This window comes from Crassostrea angulata, chromosome 9 (assembly GCF_025612915.1).
Source record: "Crassostrea angulata isolate pt1a10 chromosome 9, ASM2561291v2, whole genome shotgun sequence".
Lineage (NCBI taxonomy): Eukaryota > Metazoa > Mollusca > Bivalvia > Ostreida > Ostreidae > Magallana > Magallana angulata.
This window is the reverse complement of record NC_069119.1, coordinates 9,856,123-9,880,794: the sequence shown is the minus strand read 5'-3', so window position 1 is coordinate 9,880,794 and position 24,672 is coordinate 9,856,123. Positions and strand designations below refer to the sequence as shown.

Genomic DNA, 24,672 nt, shown 5'->3' with positions numbered 1-24,672 from the left:
AAAATATTTGTGAGAAAAAAGATAATCTAAGAAAACCAGGCAAAATCACAACACTTTTTTAATCTCATTTTTTGAGCCCTACCGAGCTTTAGCGCCTTTTGTGCCTGAAAATTGTTAATGCCTTATTACATATCTACAATCTTTTGTCTATCTTTCCTGAAATTTTGAACTAAATATCTTTTGTAGTTTTTGATAACTCTCTTGGACAAGCCGACACTCTGAAAATCAAGAAAACGTCAATATTTCAAAAACGGAAATGACGTCATCAACCAAAAAAATTTCCGATCAAGTTTAAACTAATGTCAGTAAGATCTGAAAATTTTATTGAAATCGATCAAACAGTTTCCGAGTAATCGCTGACACAAAATCGGTAAGAAAAAAAAAGGAGAAGAATGAGAAAAAAAAACCGAAGAAAAACAATAAGGTCTTCCGTTGGAAACGGAAGACCTTAATAATAAAAAGAAACCGAAGAATAACAAGAGGGTCTTCCGTTGAAAACGGAAGACCCTAAAAAGAAAAAGGAAAATGTGTTATGTTTCCCAATCCTAATCCGTGGGGGGGGGGGGGGGGGGGGGGGGGCTGGCTTACTATATAAGTTCAATTTCACTACTCATTTCCTTATTTTCATATCAATTTTTTACATACTCCCAAAAAAGTGGGGAGGCCAAGTCAATCATAATTTCAACTTTTTATATGTAAATTTTAAAAAATTTGTTGCTGCGAGAAAAAGTGGGGGGGGGGGGGGGGGCAGGCCCCCCTGGACCCCCCTGGCCCCCCCCCCCCTGATGTTACGTGCCTGATATTTATATGCTGAAACATCTAAATTCCAATGCATTATTGGAAGTTAGGCCTAAGCTCTACTGTAGCACTCTAAGTGTGGTTCAGCATCTGTCGGAAATAGAGTTATTCCCCTTGACAGCAAATCTTTTTTTTTTTCATCATCATTTCGATGATGATCGCACAGGTAACGTTAGGCAAATCATGCCATTATTTTAATATGACTACCGTCTTTTAAGCCTAACGTTAGATGAATTAATTGCCACATTAAAATTTAAATCCAAGTGCTGCTTATAAGTCCAACATTCAATATTTAAAGAACACCGGTGACCATGTCATAGAATCTTTTAACACTTACCCTATGTCCAGTTAGCACGATTGATTTTTCTTTAGAATTCAATTGTTTGACTTTTGTATTGAATTGAAAGTGTGTATTTCAGTGAATAAATTGAGTTTATAATGCATTCTGTAATGTTTGTATTTGCTGTGCCTGTTCAAATTTGCCAAAGATTCCAGAGAGAGAGAGAGAGAGAGAAAGAGAGAGAGAGATTGTGATTGTATTAGATTTAATGACTACATGTATTTTTTTTATTGCAGGAAAAATCAAACAACAAAGTAGCTCCTCTAGATGGTAAATATCATTTTATGGTACAATTTACCTGAAAAAAAATGTACATATTATATGGCATTATGGCATAAGATCACTGAAACAAACAGTTTGAACATTAAACAACCTGCCATTATTTTTAGCTAACAAATTAAAGCAAGCTAGGCATTGGTTAAACAGTTTTGGTGTGGATGTGTGCTAATAAAAGATCAGCTTTATTTTTCACAATGTGCAATTAAAACTGGTGCATTTCAATTAATTTCCCAAACATTCTTAATTGTTTGAGATATTTGTAGCTAATTTTCTAAGCTACCCAATCAAACAACCATTGCTTTAATCATTTTGAGTTGATTGAGTTACAGTTGCAAAAAATTTAGATCTAAGATTGGTATGAAATGCTGCATGCATGCATTGAAATGCAAATATTTGTTACAGTAGCACTTCAGGATAAAGTGATTACATATATATATCAGCTAGGTTTTAAGCAGTCTGGGTTAAGTTTGAAATAAATGCATCCATGTTGATGTTAGGTTTCAAGAACTCAACCTAATAAACTTCCTGATTTGAGATAAAAAGTTATGCTGAGTCATGTATGGATACAAATTACACATGATGCCCTTTTTTGAAAAAAGTTCAGCTGCATTTATTGAGGCCAAAATAAAATTATTGTTTGTTTGGAATTGCCTCCCGCCTCATTGAAATACCCCTTGCTGATAAAATGTTAATTGCAAAATGTAAAAAAAACTTTTTTTTAATATGGAAATTTTTATTTTTTACCTATTTTTAATGAGTCAAACATCCAGGTGTGAAAAATTACAAAAAAGTCCCCCCTCCCAGGTCTAGAAACCTCCAGGCGGCAATTCCAAAAAAACATTTTTTAAAGAATTTTACCTGAATTCATTATGTTATTTGTCCATGTTTTATACACCCTGTACAGACAACGTTGAATCAGAGTTACCACCCTTAGAAAACGGCTCTCCTCGCAAAGAAGGGATATTACCAGCAAGTCTTCCACCCATAGGTAAGAGGAGATAGTAGCTGAATGCAATACTATTCATTCGTGATCCCTCTGAAAGCCTCCCAATTGTAAAAATTTTTAAAAAATATATCCCAAAAATTTTCTGTTTCCAATTTAAGAAAAGTTCCCTTCAACTTGAATCAGATTTTCTTTCTATGGTTGAAAGGGGTGGCAAAGGGGAGGCAAAGGGGCAATATAATGATGAAATGGGAAAGTGGGAAAGGGGGGGGGGGGGGTAAAAGGACGGGAAAGGAAAGGACGGAAAGGGTTTTGAACACAAATTAAGGTAATTATCCATATGTCACAAAACAACGTCTGACGTAATTCACGCGTTATTACGTTTTTTCCGTGCCCGATCTAATCGAAACCTAACGCTACGGTGTACATGTGTTTCAAAACAAAAAAATCAAGCTGATCTAGAAATTAATTCAAAACAAATCTATTAAAAATCCTGAAAACTGCAATCAATTAGCCTATTAGGCCTACTCAGCGAAATGAAAATTTCACTGGGTTGTGTCGATTGAGTACTCGTTTTGAAATTATAGACCGCTTACTTTTGTACTGCATAAACATCAATTCATTACAAGGCTGAACTTAATCCAACTCTTTGAACATTAATCCCTGAAAGTCCATAAACATCCAAAATGAAATCCTGACCGAGATCTATATATATTCCAGTGCATAAATAAGGGAGATAAATACACAAGGGGAAATAATTTGACTTATTTCATCTTTATCCTATATTCGCTTAGCAACGAGCAAGATATATTTTCAACAACAAAAAATGTTTTTAGAATTAAAATCATGCGCTGAAGAAAAGTTATTTCATTTTAAGAACAGTCTTTAAAACCATTAAAAAAAGGTTGAATAGAGGTTCTGTCTAAAGGCATATCAGGTAGTTAGCATTATCCACGCGTGTGACTGCAATTTCTAAATACCGATCTCGATCCATAATACTTACCGATATCCAAAGATACAATCTTTTGCGGTTTAAATAATACAGATTAATCAACAGTTAGTTTAAATCATGTTTTCTAATTAACAATAATTTTAACATATTTTTTTAGAATGATGAAATAATAAACCTATGCACAATTTAAATTTTACGGATCTTTTTTCAAAATATATATTTTAATGATTTTTACCCAAAATACGCCCATTGTGATCCTGAAAAGGCCGGTCCCTTGGGTAAATTTATTTCCAGTTGATTAAGGGCGTTAAGGTTTAAATAATATCAACATTTTAGAGAATTCTGTACGTTAATAAAATTGTAAGAGCTTAAATTCTCTTTGAAAATTTATTTCATTTTATCTCATTTGTACGCGGATTTATCTTTTTTTGATAAATAAGCAAGTGTAACATAAAAATTTTTGATTTGAAATAATAATTCCTTTATTTTACATAGGATATAAGTCAAAAAATGATTTTGTGAAATTCAAATTTCAGGCTTAGGCTTATATTCTCTATGTATGAAAAAGCGCCATTTTCTGCAATCGGTTCTATTTTTAGCAACGACCCTAGCTCTTATAATACCGATGGACCACCCAACAGGGTAAAATTTGATGAGAAGATATCCTCAGATACATGTTTGAAAAATATGAAAAAATTCTGTACGCATTTTATTTATCTAGTGGGGTATGGACCATTACCTTAAGGACTAAATTGGAGCGAGAAAAGCTATAAGTGTATGAGTCTTCTGAAAATCATGTAAATTCGAGAGTCTATCTGTAATAATTAACATGATTCTTTTATGGTGCAAGATTATGATTTGATCAGATCTTTACTGACGCAATGGTCCTTGCAGCTCATGGTAATAATTCAGATATTTTTTTTGATATACCGTGTTTATGATATATTGCTTTTCATCAATTACATTGGTAATGATGAACAAATAAATACATATTAATTATATATTAATCACATGTATTGATGGTATATATTTCTTATATATATGTATACACATGTACTTTCAATGATCACATAAATCCCTGGCATTTTGACAGAAAAAGGAAAAAAGACAAATAATTTGTCCCCCCTTCCTCCAATTGGTGAGAGTGGTAAGTTCATGTAGGGTCAAGGTCAAGGGTCGATCTTTGACCCGGGATGGTGACCTTTGTAGAAAAGCACCCTATACTTAGAACAATTTCTGTACCTAGATCTTTGTACTAAGGTGATATACTATGTGAGGGCTATGGTGGATCTTGAACTCATTACTAGGTGTATTACTTACAATGGGTGATTTTGGACGGTGTTTTTACTTCCAAATTGTTAAAATTATAAAGGAAAATTGCAAAAATTTAACTTTTGCATTTTAAGAAAAATAAGAAATTGCCAGAATTATCAGTACACATGGCAAAACATTAATGAAATGATATGACATAAATCGCATAAAATTGACAACACCTGCCAAAGTTGCACATTTTATGGTATATTTCAATGTATATATTTGTAGATAAAAGTATAGATTTGACATCCTTCTTCAATTCATCTTTAGTGTACACTAAAACCTTATGTTTTATTGTACATGTACATCTATATGTCTACAGTATATGATGTGTTTGTACGATATACTTCATCACTATTGGATTTGAACTGAGATTCCTCAAGGTCTTCATATCTTATCTAAATTTTGGTTACTTAATATGTAATTATTTCGTTACCATTTGATATATTTGTTACTGATTACTTAATAGCTGTCTTGGATGGTAATGTTATAATAAATGAAAAAAATAATTATATATTTACCTTGTTTCGGTTATGCTGTAGGACACACCAATTTGTGTTGCTCAGCTTTTCATGAAATTATAGGGTTATTGGCTTCAAAATTGATTCGTAATGTTATCACCGTCAAAGACAGTTAAAAATGTATATATTTCCTATCAGGACAAAAAAAATTATAAGAATAGATTTTTTGTTTGATTTTTTTTCTTCATTCTTTTCCTTGTGTGTCATCTATCACATCATCGCTGCACTGCAAAGCTCCGAAAACTAACAATTTAGCACTGGAATATTACTTGATAACAACTCTCATTTCTTACTAATTTAACTGTTGTGAAATAATCTCCCTGTTTGATTTATAGTGTATCATAATATTGATCGAAGGACATCATGAACTTTTATTACTCATATAAATTTTGACTGAAGTGCACACACAAGCACAGCGTTATAGATTTGTTGAGAATTTATGGCTTTCTCCGAGATAAAAATCTATATAATTGATAGTCCCATGCATATAACAAGTCTAAACCCCACTTGAAGAACTAGGATTTTCAGCTTAATCAGCAAAATCCATTCAATACCGATTTTCATGGATTTCTTTATTAATCATTTATTTTTTTAGCAGCTAAATTGAATGTTTAAGTGTAAATTGATACAATTAATGGCCATGTTGCATGTTCTGGAAACTATGATTTTTTTTAGAACTACTTCCACAAAAAATGATCACCAATAATATTACTCATGGTATTACAGAAAACACAGTGACTTTGTTAACTGCACTTAATACATGTAGCTTTTTTAGACTATATATATGAATGAATAAAAATCATAGGGTAGAGATAATTCTGGATTGTTTTATATGTATGTGTGTCTTTTAAATTCCTTAATTTACTGAAATATAATTAATTACTATTTGTCAACAAATTTTTAAATTGTTGGAGATCAGTTATCCAACAGCTGGTGAATTAAAGAGTAACAAAAATACTACATATATATGTAACTCTGTAGTATACCTTATTTTATGCATGTATTTAATTCCTGGTTCCAACATTTATTATAAAATATTGTGAAAGTATTAAAATGTGAGTAACAGTTATAATAGTTAGTAATTATAGCTACAATACTTTCAGAAAAAAATGAAAAAGAGATTTTAAATTCTACAAAAAACCAGTTCTTCATTTACAGCACTTATATTACAGTAATGCAGTACTGTATTCAGTGTTATTTTTGCCCTGTGTTATTTTCGCTCTTCTTATTTAATTTATTTTAACTTATTATTAGTTATTTAAAATTGTTTAAAATTTGCCTGGTCTTAAAATTGCCTGCTGACAACGACAGCGGAAGGGGAGAAAAATCAAAAGAAAAGCGAACATTTTCCTGTGATTACTGTATTTCCTCCCTGAACATGTAAATTCAATGATTAATATAACCGGTACTGAAGGTGGCTCACTACACTGTGAAAGATTTTTTCAAATCAGCAGAAAATTACTTGATTATGATAGATATCTTAATGGATAAGAAGTATTTATGTATTATAGGCAAAAAATGTGCAATTTGGAAGAAAAATTACATTTGCAAAAATTTAATTCAGTTAACATGAACAAAAGTTCCAGGCAGATTCGAACTCATGATCTGCGATTCAGAGGCCCAATACTTTAACGACTGAGCTAACAAAACATTTAAATCGCCATCTTGTGACGTAGTGTCTTAAAAAGTATAAGTTTAGGTGTAGTGAGGTACCTTAAATAAATGATAAAATCTTGTATGAATATTAAATCTCACTGACAGATAAAAAGGCTTTGGAAAATGGAACAGACATGGCTAACGGAAAAGTAGTGGATGAAGAAAACAAAAGCACAAAAGATGGTGAGAAGGAAGAGAAAAAAGAGGAGCAGAAAATGGTTGGACCTTTAGAAATAGTGAGTTAAAAAATACATTCGATTTGTATTCCAAGTAGGGTATTTTTAAAATCCTTGTGGTTAGGAAGAGTTGGAAAATGTGCCGTCTTTTGTTTATTTTTTAAAAATTTTTTGCAAATTTTATTCAAAGAAGAAGTAGGTATGATATTATAACAGTGCTTTACATTTTGGCAGATTTTCAATTCAAACTAAGATGATCTATATACATGTACTTGTAATAAGAAAATGCTGGCACTTTAGTGTTTGGCTAATCTTTTGTAAAAAAAAAAAAACAACTTATGCAGCATATGCCAAATTTACCCACTATATGGTAATGATTTTTTATGAACAAAACACTGTATATACATTGTATTATATATATTATACATATATTTGTATAGTTGTGTGATAATATCTAACACCTCTTTGTTACAGTTTAAGTATGGGACATGCTTCGACTACTTCCTGATGTTCGTCGGCTCTTTCTGTGCCATTTGTCACGGTGCTGCCCTGCCCTCCATGATCATCGTTTTTGGAGACATGACAAACACATTTGTGAACTCTGGCATCTACTACAACTGGCTCCTCAGTATATCAGCATACCTAGCAACTGTTAGCATAACAATAGCACAGGCCGTGTCAGACCCAGCCATTCTCAAGTAATTTTCTATTTTGATTATCAACCTCATTTTCATATCAATTGCCTCCTCCTCCTCCTCCTCCTCCTCCTCCTCCTCCTCCTCCTCCTCCTCCTCCTCCTCCTCCTCCTCCTCCTCAATCCTCCTCCTCATCAATCCTCCTCCTCCTCCTCCTCAATCCTCCTCCTCCTCATCAATCCTCCTCCTCCTCATCATCATCATCCTCATCCTCATCAATCATCATCATCATCATCATCATCAATCATCATCATTATCAATCATCATTATCATCATCGTCATTATCATCCTCCTTATCATCATCATTCTCACCATCCTCAACATAATTTTCATCATAATCATTCTCTACATCATCATCAGGATCATCATTTTCGTAATTGTCATCATCATCATCAGCAGCAGTAGTGTGCAGCAGAAGCAGTTTCAGGATCAAGCCATCATCATTCTTCCACCATAGCCACAACAATGTTCATCAACATCATCATCATTGTATTGCAACTACATGTATTTTTTGGGAGTTGATCTAATCAACTCTCCTATGCACTTACTCAGGCAAAGCGAAAGTGAAACAGTGTTTGGACCTTAGCACAAATCAATACCACTGACAACACTTAGTTCTTGAAAATAATCGATAAATTCGATGCTATGTATTCTGAAGCATTGTTTTTTAAGAAAACTTATTTATTAATACCATGAAAATAATAAGATTTTAAATTGTACAAACAGTTTAGATATTTTTTAAAGTCGTATGTATTCCTACGCTAGAGTTCAATGTAGTCTCGTTCAACCAGACGCTTGGCTGTCTCCATTAATATCCGACAAAACAGAGTCTCTCTTGCTTGTCGGAGATAAACGGAGACAGCCGAGCATTTGGTTGAACAAGACAAGAGTCCAATCTTGCCTTGATCCATACAATTTCTCAGAAATATTTCAATTACTGATACTACTTGCCATGCAAAATCACATATCGTTGATTTTGAATAATTGATAATCGATAAAATCAACTCCCGTCAGTACTTCAGTACTTTGATTATTCTTTAGAAACAAATACAGATAATACAGCTTAACATTGTACTAATTATTTTTTTTGGGAGGGGGGTTGTGTCATATTTTGTCTTTTAAAAATTGTTTTTCTTGGATTTATTTTCAGCACTAATACACACAGAACAGCCCTTCAGGCGTCTCCCTACAATGTTACAGACTTCAGTGCTCTTGATAAGGCTGTATCTGAAGATCTACTGGAGACCATGAAAGTCTTTGTCTATTATTACATAGGTAGGTCATGCAAGGTCATTAAAAAAACTATGAATTATATAAAATTTTATATGCTTTGAATGCAATATTTTACTGAAACTATACCATTGAAAAGCTATTATAAGGAGGCTGGATTGAGCTATAAACAATTACCAGTATTTAGTAAAGAAAACCATTATAGGTACTGTATTTTGTAAACAAAAACAAAAAATAGATACATTTTACCTTTTAAATTTGGGTAGTTTCATATATTTTTATATAGAGCTCTCCATCTTATGGAGATCAATACAGTCTAAAAATGGCCATGACCACCGAGCCCTCTTAATCATATGAAATATTATATATCTTGAAATTACACATTGTGTCTCTCTATCGATACAGGTATTGGTGGAGGGGTCCTGGTATTCGGATACCTCCAGCTTGCCTGCTGGGCGACGGCCGCTGAGAGACAGACACACAGGATCCGGATTGCTTTCTTCAGGAACATCATGAGACAAGAGATTGGCTGGTTTGATACTCACGACTCCGGGGAACTCAACACTAGACTTACAGGGTGAGTAAAGTCCTCATATTAAACAAGTCAGTGTGCATAATTACAGTAGTCAACAAAACAAGTCATAAGAAAACTCAATAATAGACTTACAGGGTGAGTAAAGTCTGCATAGCAAGTAGCAAGACTGAAAGTAAATAAGACAAGTTATATGAAACTCATCACTGTGAGTAAATATTCTCCATAACAAGACACTGGACATAAATTTAATAACCTTAAAAAATTATCTTAAAACTTAAAAATGTGACTAACACGGTTGGTATAATTAAAAAACCATTTCATAAATGTACCTATTTCTAATCAAAAGTACAAACATTTTCAACCTGTTGAAATTTTTTTAAACATTCAGTACTTTCAATACTGTGATTCTAGAGATGTGAATAAGATCCAGATGGGGATAGCAGACAAGATGGGGATCTTCTTCCAGTGGATGTCTTCCTTCATCGTCGGGGTGATCATCGGCTTCGTGTACGGATGGAAGCTGACCCTGGTCATTCTGGCCTTTGGTCCGCTGATCATGATAGCCGCCCTTATTCAGGATAAGGTAATTAAGGGGGCTTATGACCATTTTTATACCATATTAATCTCCTTTAGATGAAGAGCTCTGTATAGAGATATAGAAAAATATTCAATTTTTTAATTGATCTGAAATATTTGAACTTTTTTTATGCTAAATGTTTATGTTTAAAAATACCATATTTAAAATCTCCACGCAAATCTAATGGGTATTTTTTTTAACATCCAGCTTCTTAAATACACATATATATGCGAATATATTCGATTCAAGATATTTTTTGAAATACATAAGAAATGTGGAAAAATCTAGACTTGCTTAAGTTGAGAAATGTACAGGATGACAATATAATCGCAAATCTCTAGTGATGAAGAATAAAAGCTAAATGTGAAATACAGATAGTTATTCAACTTAAACAAATTCTATAGCACTTAAGGCTACCTTTTGAAATCTTTTGAGAATTTACTCTGTTTGATTAGATGGGGAAAAAATAATTTTATGACTGTATTAAGAAAAAATTAATACTAAGAATGTCCAGAAAAATTCTGAGTCATTTCTCTGTTAGTCTTAGACTTAGAGGCCAAACAAACAATTTTAAAAGCCTAGGTTAATGTCAGATCCTTGACTACATTCTCCTTTGATCTTCATTGTGTAAATTAAAGGTCTTCTGTTATCAGAAATATTTATTAGTGTGTAGTAAGTGCCCTTAGCGACCTACTTTTATCATGACACCCAATACTTTACAAAATGGTGATTTAAAAGTATTTAATCCAGCTTGAATATTGTTTTGTCTAGTAGTGAATCGGATTTAGATCAATTGATCACCTGTTAAAACTTACATGTGGGTGTCCAATTCCTGAATTATTGTAAATTTCCACTCTCAAAAATTTTCTGGTCACCATTGCATCTGTAATTTACAATTATTTCTAATTCATATTTTAAGTAATTTTTATATGGAAATCAATGAAATTAGGAGAACACATACTACTTACAAGATATTTTTCAAATCTACCTGTAGATTATAAATCTTTTACTACATAAAATTTGAATGTTAATTTTACAATAGTTCGTTAATAATTTTCTCTTTTTATTGAACAATTGACCAGATGATTTCAACAGCATCTTCCAAAGGGCTGGATGCCTACGCTAAAGCAGGGGCGGTGGCAGATGAAGTGCTGGGGGCCATACGGACCGTGGTGGCTTTTGGGGGACAGGATAAAGAGTGTGAGAGGTAGGAGAGAAAGAGACAGACAGAGGGAGAGGGAGAGACAGAGAAAGAGAGAATCAGACAGACAAACTGAGAGGCAGACAGACAATGAAAGAATAAATGGAAATGTCTTTATTATGCAAAGAAGATAAATGATATATGTAAATATTTATCTATACATGTATATCATGAGAGAGAGAGAGAGAGAGAGAGAGAGAGAGAGAGAGAGAGAGAATATATGTTCAAATAATCATAAATGTAAACATTGATTTACTAGGTGGTGCAAAAGAATAGAGGGTGCATGATAATGTTATTTATTATTAAAATAGGAAAAACACTACATTATCAGATATCAACTGTTATGTATCTATGATAAATTTTCTCATTGTAGGTACAGTAAACATCTGAATGATGCCAAGGGATCTGGGATCAAGAAAGGGATCACAGTGGGATTTTCTATGGGAATCATCTACTTCATTGTGTTCTCCGTCTATGGGTTTGGTTTCTGGTACGGTGCCAAGATGGTGCGGGAGGATGACGATTACAATCCTGGAAATGTCCTCATTGTAAGTTTTTTCCCCGCCCCCCTTTATTCTCAATGTGATACTAGGATTGTTGTTGACTACAAATAGTAACAGATCTCTCACGTGAATCATAGAGAATTCTAAATACTAATTTTTAAGGTAGTATGAGACACCTGTAGATATTAATGTGAACAAAAGTACATTATAATTAAAATACTTTTGCCATTTTAAAATTTTGCAATATTTGACCAAAAATATGCTTCATAAAGTTTTGGAAATGTAAAATTTATAAAAGTCCCAGTGGGATTCAAATCCATGACTTACAAATTCGTAGTTAATGATTTGACTTATAATTGTGCTACGCTGTTAGGTAACAATTTCAGGAGATTTTTTTAAATATACAAAAAATTATGGTCTTGATTTTATTGTTATTTTTGATCAACATGGAAGTGTCCCATACCTTAATCACTCTTATATCTGTATTTCTATAAAATTTAGCCTTTACAATGCAAATATTCTTAGTGCCCTTACAGTGAATTACAAAATAACTGTAGAATTTTCAAGAGCTTACTAGATTGCTCAAAAGGGTATTCAATTTGGTCAGCAAGGTGCAAACATTATATAAATCACAAATTGTATGGTAATCCACGGATCTTTTTTCTTTCTTTAGGTGTTCTTCAGCATCATGATAGCAGCATTCTCTCTTGGGTATGCCACGCCCCCTCTCGGCAAGTTTTCAGAGGCCCGAGGGGCCGCCTTCAATGTGTACAAGATGATTGACAGTGTAAGTTTATCTAAATATGTTCTAGTTTGCTGGAAATGAATTTAACTAATAATGGTTTTATTTTACTGGTTTTCTACTCAAACTCTGTTTTTACCGCGAACTCCCTCATAGCATGAGTTCTTTATGATTAATTTACTCTTTGGAGTGGTTTTCTGCTTATTTATTCATACACTTGCATTTCAAATAATAGGTTAGGTCCCCAATATCACAAGTTCCTTGATGATTTGCTTTATTGACTTGTTATAAAGACTTGATACCTTACTCAATAATTTAAGTTCATATGTTGATAAAAAATTATTTCCCTGTTTTAGGTACCTGACATTGATTCTGCTAGTGACGAAGGTTTAAAACCAAAAGAAATGCTGGGGAGTGTGGAGTTACGGAATGTGAAGTTCAGATACCCTGCCCGACCAGAAGTTCAGGTAAGACGGAATGCAGTTCACAGGGTTTTTGAACACTTTTGAATTGCACATGACAGAAAATGATTCGTATTATAAAACTAGTCTTAAAGATTTACTCATTTGTAATGGAAATTTTATCATTTATTTAAATGATTTTACTGTTCTTCCCTTTAATAGCCTTAGCTTACAAAAATACTTCATTTGTAAGTGTTGGAAGGTTAGAATGATTTTTCCCCCATTTAATTCACTAATAAATACCTTAAAGGTCAAACTCTCAAGTGAAAGTTATCTCCCTTATAAAAAGAGTCATTGTACCTTTTTATTCACGTATTCTATATTATCCTTTCATTCATTGTTCTGAAATTTGAACAAACACTCAAGTGAGAGTATTCCTCCTTTTAAAAAAGGATTTTTTACACCTTACAATACCAGTATACATGTATCTATATCATCCTTTCACTCAGGTTCTAAAAGGTGTCTCCCTAGAAATCAACAGAGGGGAGACGGTGGCCCTGGTGGGCTCCAGTGGCTGTGGTAAGAGTACCATTATACAGCTACTACAGCGCTTCTACGACCCAGAGGAAGGAGAGGTAAGTCTTGGTTATACGATAGATTCCTTATTTTACGCGAGTACTTAATTTCGCGGTTCAACGGTATTACTAGTATACCAAATCGCAATAATATGAAATTGTGAAGGCTTTTTATCATAATTCCATACAGTTTTTTTTACTTCCAAAAAATAAAAGTGAGATTTTAAAATCCGCGAGCTATGCTTCTCACGATTTGACATGGAATTTTACAGTATCTATTTTCAACTCTTATAATATTTGACTGCATTCTAGCTTATGATATCAATTAGAATTTCACTAGGTCAAGTTTTTACACTGATTTGGACAGTAGTTTACATTTATTATATGCATTCTCCATGTTTCACTTTATAAGATATTGTTAAAATTCAAAATATAGCTAAATTGTGTCAAATCAATAATACCTGTACTGATTAACCTCAAAGTCATATTGTAATATCATGCATGCTTGTCTGCCCAATTAAGAACACTCATTTATAAAGAATGAAACTTGACATGATCATTTATAAATCCGTTACTTGCATCATCTGTTCTTCATTGACAACTTGTGTAGGTCTGTTTGGACAACAACAATATCAAGTCCCTGAATCTGAAATGGCTGAGGACACATATTGGGATTGTCAGTCAGGAACCTGTTTTATTTGCTACAACAATTGCCGAAAACATTCGCTTTGGGAAAGAAGACGTCTCAGATGAAGAGATGATCGCTGCATGCAAGATGGCGAACGCTCATGACTTCATTGAAACTCTACCTAATGTAAGGGAAAATGACATCAATAAGTAAGGGATGTAATGGGAAATGACATCAATAAGTGAGGGATGTAAGGGGAAATGACATCAATAAGTAGGGGTGTAAGGGGAAATGACATCAATAAGCGAGGGATGTAAGGGGAAATGACATAAATTAGCGAGGGATGTAAGGGGTAATGACATCAATAAGCGAGGGATGCAAGGGGAAATGACATCAATTAGTGAGGGATGTAAGGGGTAATGACATCAATAAGCGAGGGATGCAAGGGGAAATGACATCAATAAGTGAGGGATGTAATGGGAAATGACATCAATAAGCGAGGGATGTAAGGGGAAATGACATCAATAAGTCAGGGATGTAAGGGGAAATGACATCAATAAGCGAGGGATGTAAGGGGAAATGACATCAATAAGCGAGGGATGCAAGGGGAAATGACATCAATAAGTGAGGGATGTAAGGGGAAATGACATCAATAAGCGAGGGATGTAATGGGAAATGACATCAATAAGTGAGGGATGTAAGGGGTAATGACATCAATAAGTGAGGGATGTAAGGGGTAATGACATCAATAAGTGAGGGATGTAAGGGGTAATGACATCAATAAGTGAGGGATGTAAGGGGAAATGACATCAATAAATGAGGGATGTAAGGGGTAATGACATCAATAAGTGAGGGATGTAAGGGGTAATGACATCAATAAGTGAGGGATGTAAGGGGTAATGACATCAATAAGTGAGGGATGTAAGGGGTAATGACATCAATAAGTGAGGGAGGAGGTGGAGGTTGATTTTATAGAATGTGTTAATTTTTTCATTTTAAGAATTGCATATGGAAAAAAAATTGAAGACATTTAATTATTATTAAATCATATTTTATTGTGAGTATTAAGTCATTCATTTTAATCTCTCCATTTGGTAGAAATTCAAACAAAAGATTGCTTGAAATTAGTTTTCATCTATATTTCATTTGTGATTTGAAGAAACACTTGACATATTAGTTATTTGTAGCAGATAGATTTTGTCATTTTTATAATATCTGTATACTGTGAAATCATCATTGTTCGTAGGGGACCAATTGCCAACGAATTTACATTCCCTCAAACCTATACACAATCACTTGTTTAATATTTATTAAAATTATCCGGATTACCCAACAAACAAAATTACGTCCCCATAAACCAGTAAAATTTTGGCTACCCATGAACATTGACCCCCTACAAATAATAATGGTTCCACAATATACCGTATATTCAGGGTTTTTTTCACGTGTCACAAAATTCGCAAAAATGGGGAAAGAAAATCTGATACTTTTTATTTGCGTCAGTTATTTTTTGTGATTTGAACAGTTTCTTTTAAAAAACGATATAGGATATAATTTCTGCGTATTCAATTATTTGTGATTTTAAAGAGATTGCGAAAAAAGTGAAAATTAAATAATCACTTAAACCAGATATACGATATAACCCTCTTGTTACACTAATTTCCCATGGAAAGTATATTACAGTGTGTTTCTTTCTTCATAGAAATATGAGACACTGGTGGGAGAGAGGGGGGCCCAGATGAGTGGAGGACAGAAACAGAGGATCGCTATCGCCCGGGCCCTGGTCAAGGACCCCAAAATCCTGTTGCTGGACGAGGCCACCTCAGCTCTGGACACGGAGAGTGAGTCGGTCGTACAGGAGGCGTTAGACAAGGTGAGTTACTAAACTTAATGTTGTTGACAAGTTGAAGTCATAAGACAGTATTACTTAGTACCTCAATACAAGGCAATACTTACATTTGCAAATACCGGTATGTTTCCTTATATGAACTTGTAGAATAACTAAAATGTTCATTTCTGTTTAAACTTTTTCATGACTTCACAATGATTATTGCATGTCAGCTTAATTATCGCTTGTTGGTTGGATTATTGTAATAAAACATAAAATCTTGTCAATTTTAACAATTCTGAACAGTTTGCCTTTTTCAAATGCAAATATAAGTAAGAAACAGCAGTGAGAAAAAGTTCACCAGGATATGAACTTGGTTGGTATATCCATGATCAAATCTTCTAAGATCGAAGCCCTTCAAGGCTTCACATGATTTGATCACGTGACCAACCAAGTTCATATCCGGATGAACTTGTTAACTTGCTGTTTATTTCTTAATTAAACATGGTGGGGTGCAGAGTCAGAGCTACTTAGCTCAATATTGTAGTCTAATGAGGGACACTGGAGGAGTTAGACCAAGTGAATTACTATTACCGGTAATCAATTTTATTCAATTTAATCAATGTTACTATATTAGTGATGCATGAGGGTTTAAACAGGATGAAAGTTCATGAAAGAAAATAAATACTGTAGATTGGCAAATAATCACGATGGTTTTAATTTCACTATGTTCGCGATTTTTTATTTTCCCGCAATATTAAACCCATCGTGAATACTATCATTAGTTTTCAAAAACGGTTCTATGTTATTTTCTGATCAATTGATTTTTAAGCGGCGTGAAATTAAAACCATCGCGATTGATACTTAAAATTAATAGAAATCGTAAAATGTGAACACAGTGGAATTTAAATGACTTACAGTATATGTGACAAAATCGGGTTTATTGAAGGCTAATTAAGTTACATTATGCACATTGTTAGAGTAGATTTACGGTTACACAGAATTTCGTTCAACTTCAAAGCAAAACTATGATACAAATCTATGACATTTTCCTCTCCTATAGGCCAGTGCTGGTAGGACCACCATTGTGGTTGCCCATCGACTTTCCACCATCAAAACCGCAAATAAAATCGCTGGTTTTGTGTCAGGCGAGCTTAAGGAGATGGGAACCCACGATCAGCTGATGCAGAAAGGGGGCGTGTACGCAACCCTAGTCAGCATGCAGGCGAGTTAATTTGGTGTCATACAATCAAAACTTTGTTATCTCAAATTATATAGGAATGTTTAAAAACTTCAAGATATCCAAGTATTTGATACATATCGAGGGTAAAATACTTTAAAAGTAAGTGGTTGGGACTAGCTTACAAATCACTTGGACATATCCATTGTATACGAGATACCAGTGTTTGGGATATCGAAGTTCAACTGTATTTCAAACTTAAGAGGAGTTTAAAAGTGTATTTTCCAGTTACATTATACAGCTTTTCAATGAAGAAATGAAATTTATATCTAAGATATTCTTATGATTTTATTTCATTTTTTAGACTAAAAATCAGACTGTGGATGAGGAAGGTGAGGATATTGAATAATTTCATATCATATCGTAATCAAAGCACTGATATATTTACTGGCATATACTTTTGTACTATTAATCCTCATTGTATGGACCATAATAATTCACATTCTGGCGACTGATTATTTTAGAATTCCAAGTATATACATATATCACATATAGATTAAAGCTGTATTGTCTAATTTGGAATCCCAAATTTTGATTAATTTCCAGCCATGCTGTTTTAATTTTCATAAAACAAAGACAGCAGGAACAAACTCAAGAAATCAATGTAAATCAAATAAACTCTTAAATGACTGAATTAATATTTGTTTAACAAAATCAAGTCCCATGGTTTTATTTGAGAAATTGCTCAAAAGTTCTGTTTGCCTTCTTCTACAGCCAATCAGTGTTTGGTAGACAGGTAATTCTGTCTGTCCATGCACAAGTACCAGTAACTAAAATTGAAATTCTCCATGTGCAGATGCCCCCCCCCCCCCCCCCCCCCCCCCCGAAAATTAAATTTTCTTAAATTTAGTTTAAAATTTACAAAGTATAAATTTATTAAAAATATGATATACCTCAACCCCCAAAAAGTTTTATGGATCTGCGCATGATTATCTGTATTCATAATGTGGAGTGTAGACCCATCAAAATAGCCTTTATTGTTTTTCCTTTTTTGGAGTTCCATTGTCTATGAAAACATAACTTGATATTTGTAAATATCAGAATTATTATATTTTCATAAATGTTTTTAGTGTGCAAGAATCAAAAATAAATATTTTTCTCTTTAAAAATTGGTTCATGAGGACAGTACAGCTTTAATGTAGTTTTTAGTTTACACGTGAATTGTATTGAAATACAAAGTTGAAAAATTTGTGGCTAGAGTTCAACATATGAAATTTTGCAATGCATAATTCATGTATTTTGTTCTCCCTACTCTCTAAAAATTAAAGTTAAATTGTATTAATACATGTATTTACATTGTAAAATCGATTTTAATTAGATTTAATATTTAATATAATTATTTTCTAATGTATATATTTGGACATGTGTGAAAAAATATTTTTAAGTTGGTCAAAAAATTATTTATATGTGAAAAAAAAAAATAGAAAAATACTTTCCATTTTTTAAATTAAAAATCTGATTAACTTGTTCCTTTCATGGATCATTAAATATTTCATTTTTATCATGTGACATTTCATGTACTAAATTTTCTCCATCTTTGCCTTTTTTCCTCACACAAATTACTAACATTTGGATGTCCAAAATCAGCAAAAGAAGGTAAGAGTTCAATCATACATAACTGGAGAAATTTGTTTACAGTTGTATTGTATTGACCCAAGATACTAACTGACCATTAATCTGTCTCATCAATAAAAGCAAGCATTCAAGTATAAATTAATCTTTAAAATTTATCTTTATACATTTATGTGGCATCCCCCCTTTATTTACTGCATATTGAATTCAATATAAAAATTCTCAGCTGAAATTTTTAATAAAAAAATTCAAATTGAAATGATTTTCAACAATGAAGTTTAGAGTTACTAGATGTTGACATTTTATCCAAGTGTGAGTATAGGGTCATTGTCAATAATTTGGCTCAATCAGTTTGGGTTATCAACTAAAATAATATGCTACATGTACTAATGGATGATCTCCGATAACTTAATTCAACAGCATGTTGGGTTTATGTGACGGTACATTATAGTAAATTCTACAACCCCTCGTAACAAATGTATAGTTGTGAAAACCATTGCATGGTCATTGTAGTTGGACTTAAAATTTAATCATGTACTAAGTAAATAAGTAATTTATTTATTACATGTTTAGTGACATGTGCATATTATGTACCATCTTCGCTAGCCAAGGGTTTCTGATCCGCACCGCTTCTCACATTCGTGAGAAGCGGTGCGGATCAGAAACCCTTGGCTAGCGAAGATGATTATGTACTACAATTGTGCCGTATACAATTATCAATCAACATTAATATTGTGCACCTGTTCCATTGGGCCTATAATTTAGTCACGTTTGGTTATATCAACAATTACAGTTTATCACGAGTTATACAAGTGTATATTTATTAAATTATATTGGGTTATGGTACATATTAAATTATAATGTTATATCAAGGTGAATATCAACAAATGAATAAATTATCTATAAAGAAATTGTCTCCGAATTCGGAATGCTTTTAAAACAAATTTTGATCATTGTCTATGGCTCATTAAATGTGTAAACGCATATTGTCTATCACATATCATGTATTTTCATCTCATTCAATGAAGTTGGTGAGTATATATGCTTGGATATCATTGTTGTAAATGCATGGGTGTCTGCAAAAAGAATGCAATAAGGTTATCAAGTTAAAAAAAAAAGAAGATACATCAAGTCAACAAATGCTTCAATTGCAAGTAGTAGTTATAAGGAGAAATGTATACAAATTAATTGCAATGGTTCCAAATGATTTTAATGAATCCAGATCAACAAAATGAATTAATTCATCAAAATAATCTATTTAATATAGAGGGACCTTATACTATGATAAATTCTGTAAATGTACTACATTTGGCTGTGAATTTTATTCAGCACTTTTGGCGGAATGCGGCTTCCGCTAAATCAAGTACATCACTAAATGCCATGCATGTATGTATAAGAATAGTTACATTCAGAAAAATGCTAATTCAAATCCGCGCCAACTTGTTCAAAAAATAATTTCCACCAAAATATCCTACACACCAAATATATACGTTTACAGTATTGTGTACAAAGTACTCTGGGGTCATATCAAAATATACAGGTACAAATGATTTTTCAAACAATTTTAGATATGATACTGTAAACCAACTTTTATTCGCCGTTGATAAAATTTTGCGGGATTCATAAGAGCCTCATTGTTGTGAATATTTCTGGCCGCAAACCAGCCCTGTCATTTGGTTGTAATAACAACAGGGGTCTGTATAAGGCTCACTCATGAAAATTAGTTGAAGGGAACCAGTTTATCTCCAAGTAAATCGCAAAATAATGTCATCGCTATTAAAAGTTTGTTTACCGTTTGTATACATAATGCTTTCATTCATTGTGGTGCTTAGTATTTCGTTTGTCAATACATGTATGTACAAAGATGTACAAGTACTAAAATAGTACTGTAGAAAGTTAAAACAGGAATCGATACTATTGTTTCAAGAATCAGCTATATGCTTTGAAAATAGAATTTTATTCAATAAAACAGTGCATGAAATCACTTCCCAGTGACGTTGTAGATTTTGAAATATTCTTATAACAAGGAATTTCTGAAGGTCATTCTTTAAAACACTTTTCTATATTTTCTAAAGTTCTTGACTTGGAAGTAAATTCTAAATCATCAGTGTGATATTTTTACAGAGGAGGAGTTGATTGCAGAATTTGTGGGAATATCAAAAGAAAAGACAACCCTAGAGAAGGGAGGTCACGCTCCTGGTGTCAAAAAAACGCCAGCCAAGGAGAACGAAACCAAGGAAAAGGACGACGACAAAGATAAGGTCAGTTATTGAGCAGGATTTAAAAACTTTAAATTTTGAAAAAATTTTAAAAGTGTTGACAAACATTTTTTTCAAATAATTGCGCTGTTTAAGAGAAATTTTAAGCTATTTTTTTTTTTTTAAAGTTCAGTGAGTAAAGGCCAAGAGCTTTGGAAAAGCTATATTAAAAAAAATCATTCCATAAATTCTGATATAGCTTTTGTTCAAATCTGTTGTTGAAATTGAATCATTCCATGAAAATGACAAAAATATTTTAAACAACTTGAATTTTTTATCTAGCAAATGAATTAATCTAACAAAATAAAGAAAACTGGATCATTTTTTCCAAGCTATAAGTAAAAAAAAAAAATTGTGAAAATTTTTTTTTGAATTTAACAGAAAGATGAAAAGAAGGAGGAGGATGAGGCTGGATTTGGGAGGATCATGAAGATGAATGCCCCGGAGTGGCCCTACATCCTACTAGGGAGTCTGGGGGCCATCATAAACGGAGGAGCACAGCCAGCATTCGCCATCATCTTCTCTGAAATTCTCGGAGTAAGTTTACAGGATCTTTTTGAAATGTTTGATGGATAGTTGTGAGTATGTTTGTGTGTGTGTGAGAGAGAGAGAGAGAGAGAGAGAGAGAGAGACAGAGAGAGAGACAGAGACAGAGAGAGAGACAGAGAGAGAGACAGAGAGAGACAGAGAGAGAGAGACAGACAGACGGACAGACAGACAGACATACACAGAAAAAGAGAGAGAGAGAGAAAGGTCATAATTACCTACAGTAGAGATGATCATCTGCATAAAACAATCCATGAAAATTAAATGATATTTGCATATCATGTAAATACCTGCATAAATGCTGCTTTATGCATGCATGCCTTATGATAATTGTTGTAATACAATACTTGTATGAAAGTTCTAAAACTAGCTAAAAGATATTTTCATTATCAGCCTGTGTCATTGTTCTTTATATGTGTTAATTAAGTCAACAAATGTTACATGTAATGTTAAGTTGCTTATTGATGAACCTCCGTTTCAGACATTTGCCATTACCAGTACATCAGAACAGGAGGATAAGATGTTGATGTGGACCTTGCTGATGGTTGGAATCGGCGTCATCAGCTTTCTGACCTTCCTTACTCAGGTAAACATTGCTGTCCATAAAAGTTTCACTTTCCCCATGAATGTCAAATAAAAGTTGAACAAGTGCATGTATATAATGAGTGTCAATAGCAAATGCAGCATACGCTGAATGATCTATGTACATTAAAGTTTTGAATTCTCTCTCTCTGTCTCTCTCTGTCTATCTTTATTTTTCTCTATTTCAATTTCTCCCTCCCTCTCTGTCGCTCTCTGTCTCTCTCTCTCCATCTTTATTTTTCTCTGTTCCAATCTCTCTCCCCCTCTCTCTCTCTCTCTCTCTCTCTCTCTTCATATTTTTTTCTGTCTGTCTGCAATTCATGACACAAATCTTAAAAAGCCTTATTTCCATCTCCTAGGGATATTGCTTCAGTGTATCCGGTGAAAACTTAACCATGAGACTCCGTCAGTCGTCGTTCCGAGCATTGATGAGACAGGACATGGAGTACTTTGACAATCCAAAGAACACGACAGGTGCCCTTACCACCAGACTGTCCACAGAGGCCGCAGAGGTCCAGGGGGTGAGACATTTATGTAATATATGTATATTACCAGTGTCTTTTTTTATATCACTACGAAGTGATTTTGTAATGTACAGTGCAATACATTTCATCAATGAATGTTTTAATGTTTAATCGTGCACTTAATGAAAATTACATAAGTAATACTTCATAAATATTAATCAAGAGGTAATACTTCATAAATATTAATCAAGAGGTGGTACATAATAGGGCGCAAACTGCTATATGTTAATTTAAACATTTTGTTTTTGTGATATATAAGTTTTAATTAAATTTATTCTTTAATAATAAATTTTTAAGAATTTGTTAAGCCAATCAAATGACATGATACAGCCAGAATTAGACTTTAATTTGTGCACATTTTGTCACAGGCCTCAGGAGCCCAACTCGGCACCATGCTACAGAACTTTGCCAACATTGGTACGGGCGTCATCATCGGCTTCGTCTACGGCTGGCAGCTCACTTTGGTCATCCTGGCCTTTATCCCCATCATTGGAATAGCCGGCGTCCTACAGATGCAGTTGTTGGAGGGAGTTTCTGGTAACAGCATTTTGTTCTCAAATGTCAATGCTAAAATCTATTCACTAGTTTTAAATATCTACCGTAATTAACGTCAAAAAATTTATGCTCTAATGTTTTATTAAAACCCATATCTTCTTTTTCCCCCTCCCCCCAAATGACTTCTTCTAAACCAATTTTTAAATTTATCAGTCTTCAAGGTTAAAATAATTAATAAAACATCTCTTCGATGTCAAAAGCATTCAGTTAACTATTAACTTTTCCATGTGAAAGAATGATGTCCTGCTGAATCAATTTAACTTTTCATAGTGTAATACACTCTTCATGCTAAAAAAAAAAACACAAATTTTTCACTCTTCAAGGTCAAAACAAAGAGGCTTTGGAAGAGTCAGGGAAGACTGCAACAGAGGCGATAGAGAACATTCGTACAGTGGCGAGTCTGTGCCAGGAGGAGAAGATGCTGGACATGTACCGTGAGCAGCTTGAACCGCCCTACAAAACCGCCCTCCGCAAATCTCACCTGACTGGTATTGCCTTCGCAGCCTCCACGGCAGTCATGTTCTTTGCCTATGCCACCGCCTTCTATTTCGGGGCCTACATGATTAAAGAGAACGAGATGACATATACTGAAGTGTTTCTGTAAGTCACTTGAGTGAAAGAGAACAGGGCCGCATTTTACAAAGGAACTTACGACTTATGACCAAAATAACGAATACGTATAAATCGCATACCGGTGATACTCAATATTTCAATTTTATGGTTTAAAATATAATTATTATAGAATTCAAAATAGCTGTATATGACTGGTTTTGTATAAATTTCATTTATAAAAGATAGTTCTGTGATGTAAAAAATATTTAGAACGTTGTTGTAAGTTCTTCTATAAAATGCAGCCCAGGTTTATAGGACGACCTATACTGATGTGTTTCATTCTGTACGGTAAGTTGAAAAATAAATAAAAAAGGGTTTTTAGGATCACCTTTGTAAAAGATGTTGAGAGGTGGATGGGGATTGGGGGTAAATTGCTTGCCCATATAGATTGTTTTCATTCTGTAAGTTGGAAAAAAAAAAAGGGGGGGGGTTTAGGATCACCTTTGAAAAATTTTGAGGGATGGGTGAGAGTTGGGGATAAATGGTTCGCCATGGGATTGTTTGATTGGAGGACCATATGTCGTCTGACCAGTATTTGACTGGTATGCTTGACAGTTAATTCATTCCGTGTGCACTTTACCCTCTCAGTGGACTTAAAAGTGGATAACTTGATATTTTTCTGGTTTAAAGATTGAAATGTCTGATTACAACAAATTGGACCACTGGTACTCTCAGAGCTTTTTATGAAAAGTTTTTCTCTACCCAAAGTTGACATTTTTGGGTCTCTGACTTGCTTTCAGAACATACATAAAGAGTTGGCCTGTTGGAAATTAAATTATTGCAATTTGATATTTATATATTTTTATAAATATTTAGGTTTGAGAAGTCGTACATTTTGTCAGGCTCATCTGTACATTAAAATCAATCACTGTTAAAAAAGGACATTGAA

At 33.4% G+C, this 24,672-nt stretch overlaps 1 protein-coding gene across 4 annotated transcripts in view; it reads left to right on the top strand.

Annotated features, from left to right (window-relative positions):
• The window catches only part of LOC128164287 (ATP-dependent translocase ABCB1-like), a 36,254-nt gene that overhangs the window by 8,894 nt on the left and 2,688 nt on the right, over positions 1–24,672 (top strand). For 2 of the 4 annotated variants that reach the window (XM_052828063.1, XM_052828062.1), the window contains exons 2-23: positions 1,375–1,408; positions 2,322–2,405; positions 6,909–7,039; positions 7,454–7,677; positions 8,825–8,949; positions 9,310–9,481; positions 9,851–10,022; positions 11,099–11,223; positions 11,591–11,765; positions 12,394–12,507; positions 12,819–12,929; positions 13,373–13,498; positions 14,049–14,252; positions 15,769–15,939; positions 16,958–17,119; positions 17,439–17,466; positions 20,831–20,967; positions 21,346–21,501; positions 21,992–22,096; positions 22,452–22,613; positions 22,985–23,153; positions 23,495–23,771. In XM_052828063.1, the coding sequence (XP_052684023.1) occupies positions 1,375–1,408; positions 2,322–2,405; positions 6,909–7,039; positions 7,454–7,677; positions 8,825–8,949; positions 9,310–9,481; positions 9,851–10,022; positions 11,099–11,223; positions 11,591–11,765; positions 12,394–12,507; positions 12,819–12,929; positions 13,373–13,498; positions 14,049–14,252; positions 15,769–15,939; positions 16,958–17,119; positions 17,439–17,466; positions 20,831–20,967; positions 21,346–21,501; positions 21,992–22,096; positions 22,452–22,613; positions 22,985–23,153; positions 23,495–23,771 (3,164 nt within the window). The remainder of the gene's footprint in view (positions 1–1,374; positions 1,409–2,321; positions 2,406–6,908; positions 7,040–7,453; positions 7,678–8,824; positions 8,950–9,309; positions 9,482–9,850; positions 10,023–11,098; positions 11,224–11,590; positions 11,766–12,393; positions 12,508–12,818; positions 12,930–13,372; positions 13,499–14,048; positions 14,253–15,768; positions 15,940–16,957; positions 17,120–17,438; positions 17,467–20,830; positions 20,968–21,345; positions 21,502–21,991; positions 22,097–22,451; positions 22,614–22,984; positions 23,154–23,494; positions 23,772–24,672) is intronic. The other 2 variants (XM_052828065.1, XM_052828064.1) reach the window with 1 other exon arrangement.